This window comes from Trachurus trachurus (assembly GCF_905171665.1).
Source record: "Trachurus trachurus genome assembly, chromosome: 13".
NCBI classification, from domain to species: domain Eukaryota; kingdom Metazoa; phylum Chordata; class Actinopteri; order Carangiformes; family Carangidae; genus Trachurus; species Trachurus trachurus.
The window spans coordinates 35,860,883-35,879,229 of NC_139892.1; the positions used below are offsets into that span (position 1 = coordinate 35,860,883).

General features: G+C 43.2%; 1 protein-coding gene across 1 annotated transcript in view; it reads right to left on the reverse strand.

The window, feature by feature from the left end:
- The window catches only part of cluha (clustered mitochondria (cluA/CLU1) homolog a), a 38,580-nt gene that overhangs the window by 3,599 nt on the left and 16,634 nt on the right, over window positions 1–18,347 (reverse strand). The window contains exons 11-24 of the mRNA XM_083984495.1: window positions 17,284–17,543; window positions 16,115–16,524; window positions 15,209–15,310; window positions 13,996–14,096; window positions 13,510–13,662; window positions 3,830–3,892; window positions 3,486–3,730; window positions 2,666–2,750; window positions 2,409–2,562; window positions 1,386–1,525; window positions 1,015–1,095; window positions 794–919; window positions 256–377; window positions 65–158 (exon numbers count right to left, since the gene is read on the reverse strand). Coding sequence (XP_083840621.1) covers window positions 65–158; window positions 256–377; window positions 794–919; window positions 1,015–1,095; window positions 1,386–1,525; window positions 2,409–2,562; window positions 2,666–2,750; window positions 3,486–3,730; window positions 3,830–3,892; window positions 13,510–13,662; window positions 13,996–14,096; window positions 15,209–15,310; window positions 16,115–16,524; window positions 17,284–17,543 — 2,136 coding nt within the window. The remainder of the gene's footprint in view (window positions 1–64; window positions 159–255; window positions 378–793; window positions 920–1,014; window positions 1,096–1,385; window positions 1,526–2,408; window positions 2,563–2,665; window positions 2,751–3,485; window positions 3,731–3,829; window positions 3,893–13,509; window positions 13,663–13,995; window positions 14,097–15,208; window positions 15,311–16,114; window positions 16,525–17,283; window positions 17,544–18,347) is intronic.

Sequence of the window (18,347 nt, forward strand, 5' to 3'; positions counted from 1 at the left end):
ATGCAGTGATGTTTTTAAAGACAGAGAAGTGTGTCTATGTGGAGTCCAGCAGGGTCTACTGTACCTGGTTCTTGTAGATAGTGTAGCCCTCCTTCTCGTGCTGTAGCGCCGAGCGGAACTCCGCCTTGCTCTCGTAAACCCTGGCGACCAAATGATGGCTGGGAAATAAAAAGAAAAGGAGAAACATCATATAAATGATGATAAAAGTTAGTATTTCACTAACTACATAGTTACTGATGATGAACCTTCCCCAACCTGAGGGCCACTTTGAGGGACCGCGGTCCATGGTACTTTGTGTTGATGGTCAAGGCGTTCTCCAGGAATCTCAGGGACAGATCGTACTCCATCACTCCGTGCAGCACCAGGCCAATGTTACTCTGTGGAGGGAAGAGAACCACCAGTAAGGGAGAGCACCAGTCAACCAACTTTATTTTCGTGACAGACACAGGTAATCTAATATTACAGAGGGTATCGGAAAGGCAAATATAAGCCTTGGGTTTCAACCTATTCCCTTTTTGGTCACTGTATGTTTTTTCTTTTGTGGGTGTGTGAAATGTATGGTTGCAATTATGTACAATATGTGCTGGATCAATTGTTCACACAAAATGGTTGATTTTGATGTTTGTGTATGTGAACGAAATAAATAATAAAGAACGTCCTTTGATCCTTTACTTTTGTCTGCTTCAAGTTATTTCAGTGACAATTGTGTTTCTTCTTTTTTTAACAGAAGGGGTGCCAACAATTTTGTCCACTTCTGTAGATGATTCAATAAAGGTCAAAAAATTGCACTTACATCGAGCAGCGCCATCTCTGGGTGGTCCTCCCCGCAAACCAACAACATGAGGTAACGGCCGCGATACAGCAGCTTCAGGGCGGTCGACAGCTGGCCGTTGGCAAAGCAGTACAGAGCCAAGTGCATCTAAGAAAAAGTGGGCGACAACATCAGGATATAAGATGGGAAATTAAATGTTCTGAATGGGCCAGAAAGATTCTTCTCTGGGCGTGACAACTTACATATTCTTGAATTGTGTTGGGGTGCTCGATACCGAGGACTCTCTCACTCATCAGAACGGCCTTCTGCTGGTTGCTCAGAGCCTGCAAGTGCACATATAAACGTCATTTAGGCAAGGCAAGGCAAGGCATCTTTATTTATATAGCGCATTTCATACCAAGGCAACTCAATGTGCTTTACATAAAGACAAAACATTAAAAAAAGAAGCATAAAACAGAATAAAAACAAACAAAACACTAAAAACAGAAAGCAAGAGCAAATAAAAGTAAAAGAAAAGAAAATAGATCAAGTTTTAAGTTCTCAGCTATAAGCACGTGAAAAGAGAAATGTTTTTAACCTGGATTTAAAAGTGTTTAAAAGTATGAAGACCCACCTCCGGGTGGTCTCCCATGATGTAATTAAGGCGTGCCAGCAGGCGCAGGCAGGCACAGATCTCTACATGCATGGGTCCATAGACGTTGTTGAAGAGGTTGAGAGCCTCGTTGATCAGTTCACAGCCTTCCTTCAGGAAACCTGCAGGTGAAGAGGAAGTGAGAAATATAAGAAAAAACGGCCAGTTTATATTAAAGGGACAGTTCAACATTTTGGCAAATTGCCCCATTGCCATAATCCCTATAGTCATAGCAGTAGGTTCGTTACCTTTAATTGTCGGTGTAAGCTATTTTTAGAACGGCGGAGCAGAGCCGCGAGCTGCTCAGAGCTACGCTACGGAGGCTAAAGGGATTTCTTGGTTTCCCTCATCAAACTCAAATACACAATCCAACAACTCCAAAATGCTCTCGTAGACAAGTTGTGACCTGCACATTTGTTTGTATTGTTTGTAATGTTTATTTTGAATATGAAAATAGTAAGAGGCTTCCTGATTTGCTACTGAGCAAATTCTTTTCCAACACAATATAAAGTAAACACTGAGGAAGCAAAAAAAGAATTTAAAAAAAAAAGGAAAATAAGTGACATATTCGAAAAGGAGAAGAAGCATAGCTTGTTAGCTCTTACCCCTATGTCTAGTTAAAATATACATGCATATCAAAACATATATACACATACATACACATTTACACACATATACGCATACATACATACATCATCACCATGTCGTATCAATTAAGGAGTAATGCAATAGTCATTAATGATCACTATCCATTCTACCTGCTAAGCACCATATCTTTGTACATTTTCTTAATGTTTTCTTTCTTAATTTTCTTAATTCACCACGCTATGAGATAATAACAGAACGTTATGAGACGGAGTTGTTTTCGAGGAAAATACACAGACTGCTTGCTGAAAAACTGCCCCCGACAGGAACGCGCATCAGCGGTTTTACCTCGAAAACATTCGACACGATTATTCTCTGCTCTGTTATTCTGTAAAAGTAAATGAGCAGGTCATACTGTACCTTGCTGTACTTTGGCCTGACCACTCTGGAAGAAGTGGAAGGCGTCGGAGGCTTTGGGGTTGACGTGCTTCACAACAGGGAAAATGTTGAGGATGTCTTCCTCGGTGAACGCAGGCTTGTGGCGGCTGTCAAAGTTGTACTCCTTTATAAGAATCTACAAGAGCAAAAAAGGGACACAGACAAAACGTTTATTAAAAGTAGAGGACACCTGGCAAAGTGGTGCTGGGGGGGATCAATATGGACTCAACGGATTTTACCTGGATGCCAGTTTTGATAGAAATTTCTCTGAGCAGAGTGGATTTCTGGAGGCCGTATTTCTCCACCACCTGGTCCACACTTTCACTGCACAATTTCAAGAAGAGGATATTTGTCACTAAAGAGCAGCGCAAAACCCGTTTCCTCATCATCTTCAACACTTGCAAGGTTAAAATCATCTCTAATCTCCTTTGTGAGAGACATTTATTACTTTAAAATCCCTGATTGTCTATATGAACAACTTACACTCAGTGCTGATACACACTCATATCCCACCAGATATGCAATTAGTGGTTAATACTGTGTTCCAAAAGCAAAAACAAACTTCAAACAACAAACAGTGCTCTACAGAGCCATTGTTGAATGGAATTCTCTTCCGGGTCACATCTCTAAAACCCAGAGCAAGGTCAGTTTCAAAAAACAGGTGAAGAAACACCTAATGACAGCTCACAAAAGGTTGTAATGTACCCATAAATGATCTATTTCCTGTGTGTGTCGCTGTATCTGAGTGTGTGTTTTGACACTGTATATGTGTGATGATTCCTCACAAAATCACATGTGTCCCTATATCTTATATCTGATATCTGATTAGATGTTTAGATTATTGACTATATGCTGTTGATTTTATATACTGTATGTTGTCTATGTAAATCTTTTGTTATGTTTGGACTGTGTATTTCTGAATTGTATTTTTATTTTTATCTTATTATTTTTATTGTTACACTGATCGGACCCCAGGAAGAATAGTTGATGTAAACTACATCAGTTAATGGGGATCCAAATAAAATCTAATCAAATCAAATTAATAGATGGCTCTCTTACCACTGGACGGTGAAGTGATAGTAGCTCTGGGCCTCAGAGGCGATGTTCTTCCACAGCTCGCTGGGCGTCAGGCTGGCCCACGCCGTGTTGTCTCCGCCGCCGGGGACCCTGTTGCGCCGTTTGCGGCTTTTGCGGCGCGACACCAGTTCGTCCAGAGGCAGGTGGGCCACGGCATCGGGGAAGGAGCTCAGGAAACAGTTGAGGAAATGGCTTACAGCAGCAGAGAGGGCAGACAGCTCCACGCCCTGCCGCAGAAATAAGGTAAAAACATGAATTAATTAACGGATTCAAAGTGTTTTCGTGTTTTCAAGAAACTATATCATTGTGTATTCAAAGTTACAAACCTGGAGGTACGTCTTGAAGATATGTTTTGCACATCTAGTGATCAGCTCACTGATTCCTATTCTCTAAAATATGAGAAAGGGAGAAAAATGTTACAAGGAAACACGAGGATAGACTGTATGACGGTCAGATCTAGAGAGTGAGGGGCTGTCCCATTTCTCCACACTTGGCTCAGTGCGCTTGGTTACGCACACACTTTGGTGACGTTTTGCCGGCGGAACGTATATTTACATATAGTGTGCAAGCATGTATCAAGTGGCCAAGCGTGTGGGGGGAGATTTAAAAGCAAGATTCGGGACACACTTGACAAGTGCAGCCTGTGCCATTGCGCACAGTAGCACAACTACGACACACACACACACACAGCACAGCAACAGTTTTAATAACAGGGTTTCTGCAGGTTTCACCAGCTCAAATTTAAGACTTTTTAAGACCTTTTTAAGACCATTATGGATGAAATTTAAGACCTATCATGACAAATAAAAAACGTACAAAAGAAATGCAGAGTCACAAAATTAAAAATTGATTATTTGCAATATATAAGTTGCGTGTTAGGCTTGTTTGTAGTTGAAAATACATTCGATAAAGCACAATGAAGTGTCGGGAGCGTTTTATTGAGCATTTGCGGTAGCGAGGGCTCTACCATAACATTTTCCCCAAGGAGCACGCCTAAAGTGAACTATTTGGGGGCACAAAAAGAAATTGGGGAGCGAAATTAAAAATGTTTACGGAACATATTATTTATTTAATTCATTGGCAACCAACAGGCAGATGGCTTTAAGCCGTGAATAATGTTAAGGGTCAAACGGGACTGATTTGGGAGCTGGTGGCAGTAAGAAATTTAGCAATGACAGCCGCCACTAACTTGTCTATGTCAGAATGTTACCAATTATTTTGAGATTTGAGACTAATTATAATCATAAAATCCCACTTACCAAGTGTTAACATTTTTAAGACTTTTGAAAAATTGATTTAAGACATTTTAATGCCAATTAACTCATTGAGTGCCAACCACGTAATTTCTCGTTTTTCGTTCCCATGCGTTGAGTGCCGAAAACGTAATTTTACGTTTTTTGCTTTTTTTTTTAATTATGAAAATAGACACTTTAATACACATTATATGTAAATTTGGGGACTCTACGACGAGGAGAACTGAAATAGATGACGATCAAAGTCACATGACAGCTCATGATCTGGAAGTTTTTATCATAACTCGGCTTCTGCAAACGAGTTCTGCATGCAGATGCAGCAGCTTCTGCAGCGCAGCTGCTCTGCTCTCACCCGCGCTGCTGCTCCAGCTGCTCGAGCTGCTCGGAGCTGAACCAGGAAGCTCTCAGCCGACAGTCCGCCCGGTCTTCATCTGGAGCAACACTGTGTCCTCCCCAAAGTCCTCCCGCGGTAAAATCTGATGGTCTCTGGACCAAAGCAGACCGGCATCACCGACCCGTACCACAGAAGGACCGCGACCACCGGCGGGACCGGTCTTCCCGAGCCGCGGTGGCCGACTGACCCTCACGTTCCGCGGGGAGAAGCTGTGACACGGCACGGTGCGTCTGTGTTATTGTTGTTTAGTGGCGCCCCCCCCGCCCCCGCTGGTGGTTTTGTGAATAGAACAACAATTGTTGTGTATATTTATCTTATACGAGCCCTTTGATCCAGAAATGCGAGTGTGAGAAGAGCGACAGACACAAACAGAGCACCTTTCATTAAAAGACGCTCTATCTCCTTTTCTAGAAAAAAAGGAGGGATTTTGGTGAAACCCAGCCATGTTTAGCTTGACTTTTCTCAGGAACAGAGGCACGTAGAAACAAACGGTTTGTGGCCACTTGAAGCATTAAGGTAAACCTTTCAATTGAGCCACAGTATGGCAATAATATAGAATACACTGTGGCTCTACATAAAAAGTCAAAAATGGTCTAAATTGCCGGTACACTTGACTAAAACTTTGGAAAGGAGCGCGGCACTCAATGAGTTAAGGCCTTGTTTTTAGATTAATGAATTCAATGCCTTTTAAGACTTTTTAAGGATCCTTAAGAACCCTGATGGAAATATTTCCACTTCTTTAATCAACAGACACGAGCCACAACCTGTTCTGTATTATGACCAACACAATATTTGACACATGAAGTAAATACATTGGCCTTTGGTCACCCCTAGCTATATATTATGGTATTAAACTACATCTTTGTATTTAACTAGGCTAGTTAAATCACTGTAGCATATACTGATTTGTTGAACTTACAGGCTTGTTACTAAGTATGTATTTAATTATCATGATAAATAAAACTCAACCTGTCACACAGCTCCATGTTGTCTCTGTGTGGTGTTCAGGGACAGGTCAGGTCTCATTTATAAAACTGTGCGTGGGATCGTTACTAAAAGGGTACGTACGCCCAAAAGCCAAGTTTTGCGTGCGCCAAAAAATATTAAGACTTATAAAACCCTGCGTACACACACTTGCAAGCAAACTTCCCTTTATAAATCACAGTTCCTACAAGTGTGCGCAAATGTGCCAATTTCTGTGTGACTGAATGAGAGGTGGTGAAACGCTGTTTAAAAATTATTATTATTACTATTTTGTGAGAGTCTGTTGGGAACCACCGCCTCTGGTCACCTCAATCTTGATTATTCTGTCTGAACTTTTTTTGTTTAACAAAATTATCAAATGATGTAGGTTTCATTAACGGCAAAAATTCATTTTTACTTTTTACTTTTACTTTGAAAGTACATTTCAGAGCCTGTACTTTCTTACTTTTACTTGAGTAAAGGAGTTGAATCAGTACTTCTACTTTTACCAGTGTATTTCTTTTTTTACACATGTATCTGTAGCTACTTCTACTTAAGTACAGAATATGAGTACTTTTGCCACCTCTGGTCGCTGTTGTGAATTAGCTGCAGGTGTGAACGTGGCAACGTGACGTGTTGCTGCAGCTGTTAACGGCGTCAGCGGCACAGAGCGCACGCGGTGTTGTTTTGGTGCGCTGCCTCTCACATGTTGGACCCGGTGCGGCACATGGTTACAATAATGACAACAGTTCTAGTGAATCTGAAACAAGTTATGAACCAGTCACCATCATGGGCCAGGCCGTCGTTGGTCCCTGAAGACCCTCTCCCTCTCCTCCAGCGGTGCCGTGGTGCAGCATTACGCACGGGGCTCACCACTGTATTTATATATTTACAGTAATTAGACTGATCGATAAAAAATGTTGAGTCAGTAAGTGGTTTCCTCCATCCTGAAATATATTCTGAAGAATTAACGAACATGACGCTTTTCTTTATGCCGGTTTTCTCTCGGTTTTTGTGATGAACAGCATTAAGTAGGACTGATAACAAGAAAACAGAGCGTAACGATTGTGATTAGTGGCTTCTTCCCAGTCTTTGATATTTAATTGACTCTCGATAGGACCGGATGCTTTATCCCATGCAGCCGCGCCGTCCTCTCCTCCTCCTGCGCTCTGGGAGTGGACAATATGACGGAGAGATGGTGGTGATTAAATATAGAGAAGGAATTTAGATTTTGAATTTTAAGTTAGATTCTAAGAAGATGTTTCTTAAACACCAGTCCGATGCAACATAACGCTGTTGAATTAAATCACCGTGGCAACATGAATCTAACGCATACGGGTTGAAATTAAATGTGTGACGGCCGATAATAAAAACATAATCGTTCTTCTCACTTACATTTCCTGAGTCTGGCTTCAGTTCAATTCCCCTTTTCCTCCAAACCATGCGTACGCACGGGTCAGAGTTTGCTTAGGGCTGCGCACATTCTCCCGTCAACTTTGTTCCACAGCGACGTGCGCCTGGCGTTTGGTTTTTTTTCCATATCAAGCTCCGGTAGCGACCCGGGTAAAATACGGGAGGACACCGAGCTGAGGCACCGGCCGGTTGCCGAGAAGTGCCTGCTTGCCGAGATCTGCACGCCGCACAACAAATGTGGAACTGGATCATTCATTACGGGGACGGGGATGCAGTATTCGGCACAGCAGTTTTTGGACCTGCCAAGATTTGCATCCCCTGGCTGTTTTAGCCAAATACACTGCTACGCAATTCATGTTCATAACACCCCTAAATACAACGTGCATAACCCCATTTGACCACCAGGTATCTGCAGTGAAACACATGGGGGATGCAGTATTCGGCACAGCTGTTTTTTATTCCACGAGCGACATGCAGATCTCGGCAAGCAGGCACTTTTCAACACATGCCGAGAAGTGCCTGCTCTGCTGGGGTTACGCACATTGTACGGTTTAGGTGTTTATACATATGAACATGCATTTCATACATGTAGCAAGTAGCCTAGTGTAATTGGCTAAAACAGCCAGGGGATGCAAATCTCGGCAGGTCCAAAAACTGCTGTGCCGAATACTGCGTCCCCGTCCCCGTAATGAATGATCTAGTTCCAGCAGCGGCTCCACGGTGAGGGGGGGGCAGCTTCTGCTCACCTGACTCTGTGCAGCTTCTTCATTAAATCCAAACAAACAGTCCGACACAGCGACGCACTGCTCCTCTTTGACATAAAGTCTCTGTAGCTCATCAGCGTTTGGCCTCAGACGAGTCTCGGACTTCCAGAGCAGCTACAGCGCAGCGTTGTGACCTCAACCATGGTTGGTGAGAGCAGAAATGTTGTTGTCGTAGTGAAAATGGGCGGGCTCGTGAAGACGCGAATTTACGCAAAATGGTCACGAGTCAAAACGAGCGATAAATCGCATTTCTCGCGTATCTCGCGTTTGGTTGCGCGTAAAAGCTCGAGCGAAAAAAAAGCGTTCCTCGTGTTTTAACACGATGAAAAGGACGAAGACGCGAAGGTCCCGTCGCCATAAAAGAATCGCGTGTAGCGTCGCAAAAAAAAAAAAGTCGCGTATACCGCGTCTCGCGCCTAATCGCGTCTCGCGCCTAATCGCGTCTTTGCGTCACGGCCTTTTACACCGCGGATGTAACGAATAAACGGTGACGGTGTGAACGAACAACATAGAACAGGACCAGACGTGACGTTGTTTCCTCTTTTCACCTACAGCTCCACTCTCCCTTACTTACACTAACTGCTGTTATTGTAGAGAGCAGAGAATTGTGGGATTTGTAGTTTTTGACCAATCGTTTTAGGGGCAAATGCGAGTGAAATGCTCGCCCATGGTGGGCATAAGAAAATTTAAGACCTGTCTAAAATTATTTGAAGACTTGAACACAATAATTCAACAAATTTAAGACATTTTAAGGCCTAAAATTTAGATTTTCAAATTTTAGACTTTTTAAGACCCCGCGGATACCCTGTTATTTCATATAAAAGTTTAAGTGCATACATATTTTATGATGCTGTGTATTTCAGGTGTAGGTTAATATACACACACCTCAGGAGGCCTATCATTGATTGGTTAAAACAAGGTAATCAGTAGATTACCTCCTCACGGATCACCTTCAAACTCTCCTTGTCATGATATTTGAATTAATTATACATCAACACCAGCATCTATACTAGACCAGGTTTCAGCAAGTCAAATTTAAGACTTTTTAATGCCACCTTGAATTAAATTTAAAGGAGTATTATCGCAAAATTCGGCCACTAGATGGAGCCAGGCGGAGCTTATCAGATATAAACAAGTGGGCAGCTGTCAGAGAGAGAGAGCAGCCTCGTTTAGTCCCCCCCCTCCCCCCTCCTCCTCCCTCACCAGGCCGAATGAACGTGCAATCGCGGGAAAAAGAAAACTCGCTAGTGGAAGCGGCAGCTCTACGTCGCGCACAACCACAAACACGACAACAACAACTGAAACGTCCTCCTCCTTAATAACACTAGAGGACAGCTGAAGAAAGACACAGGGACGTGGAGACAAAGTGTTCTACCAGCGATTCAGTGACTGTGAGCAGCCTAACACTGCTACATTACTTACTGTTGCATATTTGTCCGGTTCGGAGGTCGGATTTGCGAGTTCCGAGTGCATTTTAACGCAGCAAGCGCCGGGCCAGCTTGGATCATAACAAAGACAAATGCTGCATTTGCCCCACGGACACTATACTGTTGGCGATTTTTTTTGTAAATTTAGTTATGGCTCCCCCCGACCCATCTTTTGCATATGTCAGCTTATTTTATGCTATTACTGCTGTATTTGCGATAATGCTCCTTTAAGACCGAAAAAATAATTTAAAAAATCCTATAAATATTTAAGCTATGGTTGGGGATCCCACTGTACAACCTCATTGACAATCAGTCAAGTTTACTTATTGTCTGTTATTAATAAACAAGCTGATAATCAATACAAAACTAGAAAAAGCACCAAGGAAGAAAGGAAGGAGTCTGCGCGTGACTGACACTGAAATCACTCACACAACTTTTACTCAAGGACAATGGAAAAATGAGCAGTTCTAAGTATTGAAATGAGTACCAGAAGGCTGTAGGAGGGCATACAGGTGCATCTCAATGAATTAGAATAAATGTAGACTGTAGAATGTTTCTGATAAGTTTGTCCATCTATATGCTCTCAATACTTGGTGGGGGCTTTTTGACTTGAACTACTGGAAATAGAGTTTTCTGTGTTATTCTGGTGCATCTCAGTAAATTATTAGAATTAATATATATATATATATATATATATATATATATATATATATATATATATATTCTAATTTATTGAGATGCACCTGTATACCTGAAGATGCATACTGTATACCTGCAAACTCAGAAGGGGTGAAAAAGTCACCAAAATGTTGTGATTTTAACACATAAATGTACTCTGAGAAGAACATGAAGGGATCATTTGTTTCAGATAAAAAAAATTTTTAAAAAGCACATTGAGTACTGACTGAGGTTCCTATCATTGTAAGGCAACAAGGCAAGAATGGCTGGAGTGAATGAAACTTAAAGCAGAAGTAAGCGATCTGGTCGTTTTGGCTAATGCTGCGTTCCAGGCAGGCTTTTGAAACCGTAAATTACAGCTTCAAGTCACGACTTACGACTTTGTAGCGTTCCAGGCAACCCGCAACTCGCGTTTCTCCGACCTGTTTTACCTGTGAAAGTCACTATAACGGCCACTCGTGTTTTTCTGACCCGTGAACTCGTACCAGATCGAACTGGTACGACTTCACAGGTCGGAAAAACACGAGTTACGGGCTGCCTTGAACGCACCATAACTTCTTGTCAGCAGATGGAGTTAGCAGCCCCCGCCCTCGTCATGGATCTATTGGTCCTCGTCCCTACGTCACCACATTCAGGCGCATCCCTTGGCTGCATACACAGCCCTTTCATGCCGTTCTCTCTCCTCATTGGATAAAAACTGTAGGATACGAGAAAAGTTTTCTCCTCGGCTCAGAGCAGAGCAGAGGGACTGACAGACCCGTGTTTCGGTCCAAACACTCTATGTAAGTGATTGCTGTCGGAAGATAGAACTATTTAAGACTTATATTAAAGGCCCCATGGCATGAAAAATGTGATTTTGGTTATTTTTTGGTGCTTGGGGAGGTCTCTGGGCCACGTATATACTGTCCCATGCATCAAACTGGTCATAAACGGAGAAACACACACCGCCCATTTGTAGGAACTGTCTCTTTAAGACGAGCAGATAGCACTTCCTCCTTTCTGTGATGTCACACACAAGGTAACTCCGCCCACCGTGACCAGTTGTTTTTTTTTCAATTTTTATGAATGCAGCTTAGGTTTCAGTTACTTGCCTGTGATTGGCCCGACCACACACCACTCAAAAACAGTGAGCCAATCAGAGGAGAGGTTCTCATTCTCTCTTCTGATTGGCCAAATGACCTGTGCCTGCTAGAGCTCCAGAAAGAGGCAACAGAAAGGGGCAGTAGAAACGATATTAAGCAGATCACAGGTACTCAAAACCAATGATACATCTTGTTAGGGATATCAGCAGGTAAATAAACCCAGAGAAAAGTGCACAGCATGGGGCCTTTAACACAAAAATATTGCTTACTTCTGCTTTAAACTGAACTCAGTGGATGGCAAAAACAAATGTCATATTTTAAATCTAGGGGTCTGGACCAGCCATTCAAGGACCCGTTTCTTCTGCTATGAGGTGGAGGTGGGGGGGTGGGCCCGACCAGACGCGCCAGTCTGGGCCGGATTCACGCTGAGAATAGGGTACGGGCTTCCTTTCTCTCTCTCTCTCTCTCTCTCTCTCTTTTTTTTTTAAATAAAACACTCTTGCTGGTCGCGCTGTGTGAAATGCATTGAATCAGCGCTGATGTTGGGTTTTTTTTCTTTACTTTGCCGGATTCGGGCGGCTTCTCTGCTCCACTTGGTGCCGTCTCTTACTGTTGTGGAGCATGCACACACGCATTGTCCAGTTATACTCCGACTAAGGTGTTTACATGACGGAGAAAATCGAATTCCAATCGCATCATCTGGGTGTCTTTTTTTTTTTTTTTTTTTTTTTTTTTTTAAGTATATTTTTTCGGCTTTTTGCCTTTATTTTGATAGTGATGACAGTAGAGATAGACAGGAAATGGGGAGGCAGAGAGAAGGGGAATGACACGCAGGAAAGGTCTGCCCGACGCGGGATTCGAACCGGGGACGCCTGCGGCGAGGACTGTAGCCTCTACATGGGGCGGCCGCTCTACCCACTGCGCCACGCACCGCCCCCATCTGGGTGTCTTAATCGGAGTTCTCAACTCCGATTTCAGTCGGACTAAGGTGTTTACATGCACTTCAGTTGTCCAGTTATAGTCGGATTAAGGCAATAATTCGGTTTTTTCAAGTGTCATGTAAACGTACTGATTGATTAGCGGGAGAAATTACCGACCTGGTTGAGAGCAGCATTAGTAAACAACAACAAAAACACGTGTAGCCGGGGCGGTGTTTATCTCAGTTGGTAGAGCACCCGCCCCATGTGTAACTTGTCCCGCGTCGGACGGCCCTATCCTGCGTGTCATTCCCCCCCTCTCTGCCTCCCATTTCCTGTCACACTCTGAACTGTCCTATCTAATAAGAGCATGAAAAAAGCCAAAAAATATACTTAAAAAAAAAAAAAAAAAAAAACACGTGTAGCCTTTTCCCCCTCATTTTTCCCATTGACGGAAATCCGTCGTGGCGACAGAGAACTTTAATCCATGAATTTAAGACCATTGAGTACTGTATTTAAGACCATCTTAGAATTTTCTAATAAGTTTAATACTTTTTAAGGCCTTAATTTTAGATACATGAATTTAAGACTTTTTAAGACTTTTCAAGGATCCGCGGATACCCTGAATAAACAGTGCTGCTGGATCACAGTCTCATCTACTCCTAAAGTGTCTCTATGCGCAAGATTCAGATCATAAATGTGTAAGCCCAACTCCGTAAGTAAATAAAACAAACAAGAAAAACGAAAAAATAAAAACATGAACAGAGCATGATGAATACAAAATATGACATTAAAAAGTCATAATTATGAGATTGAATTAATCTCAATAAAATGAAATTAACTTTCTATCGCATTTCCTAAACGGGCTTGTGGCTCCCGGTGACGGCGGACTTCACCGTGGTGCATTGTGGGATTTATACTTGGCCAAATATCGCTCGGATGCGGTCTTACCATAAGTGTGGGTAATGTGCAAATCAAGCGCGCTGCACTTTCAGTCGTTGGAGAAATGGGACACACTGAGACACACTGACACTAAGCCCATGAACGCGCACGCCAAGTGGCCAAGTGTGTGAGTGTGATCGAGTGTGCATATTGGGACAGGCCCCCAGACTCACGTAGAAGTGCTCGAGTTGGGCTTTAGCAGGGGTCTTGTCCACGAACTCCAGGACGGTGCCCAGGTAGCGAACGTTGATGCCTCTCTGATGCAAGGCCTCCGTCAGTGTGGCTCCATCCATGGGCAGCGCGCTGTGGTCCAGACAGTCTTTAACCTGCTCACACAACACACACCTTTACATTTAGAGACACCATCTAAAAAAGAAATGTAACACTTTTTAATAAGTACACACTATTAAGCATTAGTTCATCATTAATAAATACTGAATTCTTCATTTATAACACATAAATACTCATTAGTATGTAGTTTATAAATACAGTGCTTATCAATGATGAATAAAACATTTTTAACTGTGTTGATAAAGTAAATGAGTATCCATGTGTTATAAATGATGAATTCCGTATTTAATGCTTAATAGTGTGTATTTATTATAAAGTGTTACCAAATAAATAAGGTCATTTAAAAAAAATCTATGTGTGTTACTGACCAGCGATGGGATCTGACAGGACACTAAGAAAGCAGCTGCATCTTTAAGGAGCTGCTTCTGCTTCTGGATGTCATCTGTGCTGTCGTCGGGGAAACGTACTCCTGTTTGAACACCACACACACACACACCACACAGTACACTTAAATTAGATCCTACATTATGAACAGTGTTATTTATCACCCCAGAGATCATTTGGAGCCTAATGAGCTCAGGCTGGTTACATGGGAGGTGGAAAATTGCACAGTGACAAGTTATCTAAGCTGCTCTTCAACTAAAAAGTGTAAATCCAATTATTTTGTATTTTTCTTTATTGATTGTCAGTTTACCATAAATCAGCCTTTAACATTTCAAATATATTTATAGCTAACACTGATCACCTGATTTCCTTTTTTTGTGTGTATTTGGCCGCTGAAATATTTTATGTTTGACTTGAATATTTTCAAATTTTCAAATCCTTCCCATGCACCATCATTATTTCGCCTTAATTGTCCACAAAAAGCAGGAACAACAGTGATCTAAAGCAGTGTTTCTCAACTGGTGGGTCGGGACCCAAAAGTGGGTCGCGGACACGTTCTGGATGTAAAAAGTAAATAATATTTAATGCACATCTGATGTTGGACATGTCTTTTATTTTGAAAAATAACTTATTTTGAAAGGCACACGAGACACGTGAACACATGCAGTTGTAATGCTCCTCCTCAGTTTCTTATTATTTGCTCTGAATGCAAAGATATCAGTTTCTTATTAATGTGGCCTGAATGCAGTGAATCTTGTTTTGTTTTGTGGGTCTTTATTTTGCAATTTGATATTTATTCACTTTTGTGAACATGCCCTGAATGCAGAGATGCATTAGAAGTCAAATATATCATTTTGTTGGTCTCCATTTTGTGCAGTTTGATATTATTTTAACCACTTTCGTACATGCAGTTGTCATGGTCCTCCTCAGTTTCATTCATGTGCTCTGAAATGCACTTTGCTCAATAAAGAGCAAAATGAGTTTTTAAAGGCTTTAAAAAAAAATCTTGGTTTGAATTCTATAAAAGTGGGTCGCGACTTAATGACCATGGGAGAATGTGGAGCCCAGAGTGAGACTAGTTGAGAACCCCTGATCTAAAGGACAAGGGCTTGGTGCCTGAGATACTTCACATCCTCAGGCTGGTTTTACTGTACACAGTCACAGCTGATGTGTCGGTATCATCCTTGCCACGCTCACCTGGGGAGAAGATGTCAGGGTTGAAGCGGATGTCAAACGACGTGCTGCTGATGGAGCCGACCGCCTTGCAAGCATTGAGGACGACCTCGCGGCTTTTGGGATCTGTTTGGGATCGGGATCGGACGCAGGGAAGAGACACACACACACAAACGTTAAGTACTGGCAAGAAGAGACGACAACGTTGTGTCCTGTCCACACACCGAGCCACAGGCGCCAATTTTCTGTTCCCTCCACCTCCGCATGCCACATTGTGTGATTATCGCCAACACACCTGATCACACAATACAGTATCACTGATCTTGTACTTCCATTCATCTCTTCATGTATCCAAAACACTGATTTGAGTGCAGCTGTAGTTGTTAGTTTTGGTTCAGCTAACAATAAGACATGCTCATGGATGAACACACACCACCACCTCAAAACACTACTGATTAGTTCGGCGTGTTTGACAAGCAGATTACTGATTCAGGATCAACTGAGCAGCACAAAAAAAAGAAACACTGAATGATTATCTTTTGCATTCCAAACACTTTTTTGGGGGATTTATGGACACTGCAACTGATCACATCCCAGAGCAGCAGGTTATTACAGGCTGGAACAAGGAGAGCGGGCTCGATCGGTGCCAACGCTCCTCCCCACTGCACACAGCGCGGACGGAGCAGGGACAGCTAGCCAGGTGGATGGGAGCCACTATGACCCACTGCTTGATACTTTAATACTACAGACACACACACACACGTTTCTAAAATTAGCTGCATTAGGACAGTTCAGTTTTGGTTCAATACTCCTTCTATTTGATTAAATGCTACTTTTTTTTTTTCCTTCTATGCAGTTATCCACCAGAGTAGCTCTCCCTGCGTTTTGTCCTGGCTTTGCTTTTCGGGGGGGGTATTTTTTTGGACGTACCAATACCAGATCCGTCTTCGGCAACTAAGGTCTCCGCCAGCTCTTTGGCCTGAGCTAATCCTGGAATACTTTCCTCAAGCTCCTTACCCTCCAGTGGGCTCTTGCACTCCCCGTTCTGGGTAGCTGCGGGCTCTAGCGGCCCGTTCGTGGCGGGTTTCGGGGAGTTCTCTTCGCCGTCGGCCGCTGCCTGAGTGCTGCCGTCTGTCTGGCTGCTGCTGCTGCTGTCCGTGGAAACCTCTGGTGCTTTGGGGGAATCTGATGCGGCGGTCTGTGCCTGGTTTGTGTCGGCACTGTTTTCCGTGGCTGTTTCTGAGGCTGTTTCTGTGATGGCGGGCGTGTCAGCCTTACTGTCCTTGTTCGCTTTCTGTTGCATGAGCTGTAACGCTGCCATCTTCATGAAGAGGAGATATCTGGAGAGGGGACAGAGGGGACAATTAAACGGAGGAACGGAAAAACTCCTCACATGTGAACGTGATGGCGCACACTAGGGATGGGCATTTCGAATAATTTTCTAACCGAGAACCCTAACCTTGTTGTACCCGGGTAACCGAATACTGTAATAAAAAATTAAATTACGTCATGTCTCACGGACAGAGCGCAGCCGGTGCATAAACGCGCTCTGTCCATCAGACAGTCGCATTACTGACACACGGCGTCGTCAGACTAAATATCAGGTGGATAATAAGAGTAGAGATGGAGTTTAAGATGCACATATGGAGCAGATGTCACCTTTATGCCGGGGAATAAATGCGCTGCATGTCGCATCGTCTCAGGAAATAACTGGGAAGGTTTCAGAATGTTTGTAAACTGAAAGCTGATTTTCTATCAGACTTGATGACACCTGTCGTCTCCTCCCGACGGCGTACGCCGAGGGAACCACCACAGATTATTGTAAAAGGTTTGAAAGTCCGAGGCTCGATCCAAAAACGCTTTTACACAGCAGAAAATCACGTTGCTTGATCCAAAACTGTTTAACACTACAAAAAGCCGAACCACGGCATGATGATGTAGTTTGATCCGACACTCGACTGTCGCTCTAACGTGCCGTTTTTTTAATCCTAGGTTAACCGGATAATAAATTCATAACCGAGTAGCAGATTGCCTACTCGGGTACCCGGGTACTCGGGTAATCGTGCACATCCCTCGCCCACACCGGCTCAGACTCCCACCTGTGCTCGACAAAGGCCTCGATGAGCTCCTGGCGCAGGCAGGCCAGGCGGTGGCGGTGGTTTCGGGGGAAGCCCTGGTGCTGGCTCTCTAGAGGGAGGTCCTCTCCGTCCACAGGCAGGAAGTTGAGGTCCGGGGGGAAAGTACGCAGCAGGTCCAGGATGTAGTGTCGGCCGTCATTCCCGATGATGCCCTTACACTCGACGGAGGAGCACAGCTCCACCGCGTCGTTCTTCTCGTTCAGCACGCTGTGTCTCTGGACCTAAAGTTTACACCCAGTATTAACTTGTAGGAGACACAGAGGACCTGAACACACATCGTCTAAGTCGAGGCATCTGTCAAACTCATGTAGTCAGACATTCAAGGCCTTAAAGGGATAGTTTTGGCAAATTCGCCTATTGCCATAATCCCTATAGTCTTAAGAGTAGGTTCATTACATGTTGTTTTGAGATCAGCGGGGCAGAGACGTGAGCTGCTCAGCGAACACAATGTATAGGTCCCCTGTCCCTCATCAAACTCATCAAATACACAATCCAACAACTCCAAAATGGTCTGGTGGAGAAGTTGTGACCTGCACATTCACCACGCTATGAAATAATCATGTATAATTATGTAACATTTCAACACATGAAGCAAATACTTTGAACTAGCAGCCATGTCTGGAATGTAGTTCTGGCTAAGCATTAGCCTCGAAAACAACTCTATTATACATTATTATCTCATAGCGTGGTGAATGTGCAGGTCACAACTTGTCCACCAGAGCATTTTGGAGTTGTTGGATTGTGTATTTGATGAGTTTGATGAGGGACAGGGGACCTGTACCGTTCACCTCCATTGTGTCGCTGAGCAGTTCACAACTCTGCCCCACAGATCTCAAAACAACATGCACTGATAATTAAAGGTAATGAACCTACTGCTATGACTATAGGGATTATGGCAATAGGTGAATTTGCCAAAATGTTAAACTATCCCTTTAAGGGATGACGCTGGCAATATTGTTTATTTTTGAAAGTGTCAAAAATGCGTCCGTCTTTCTGCCTTCTGTCATTGCACAACTTGACTGTTC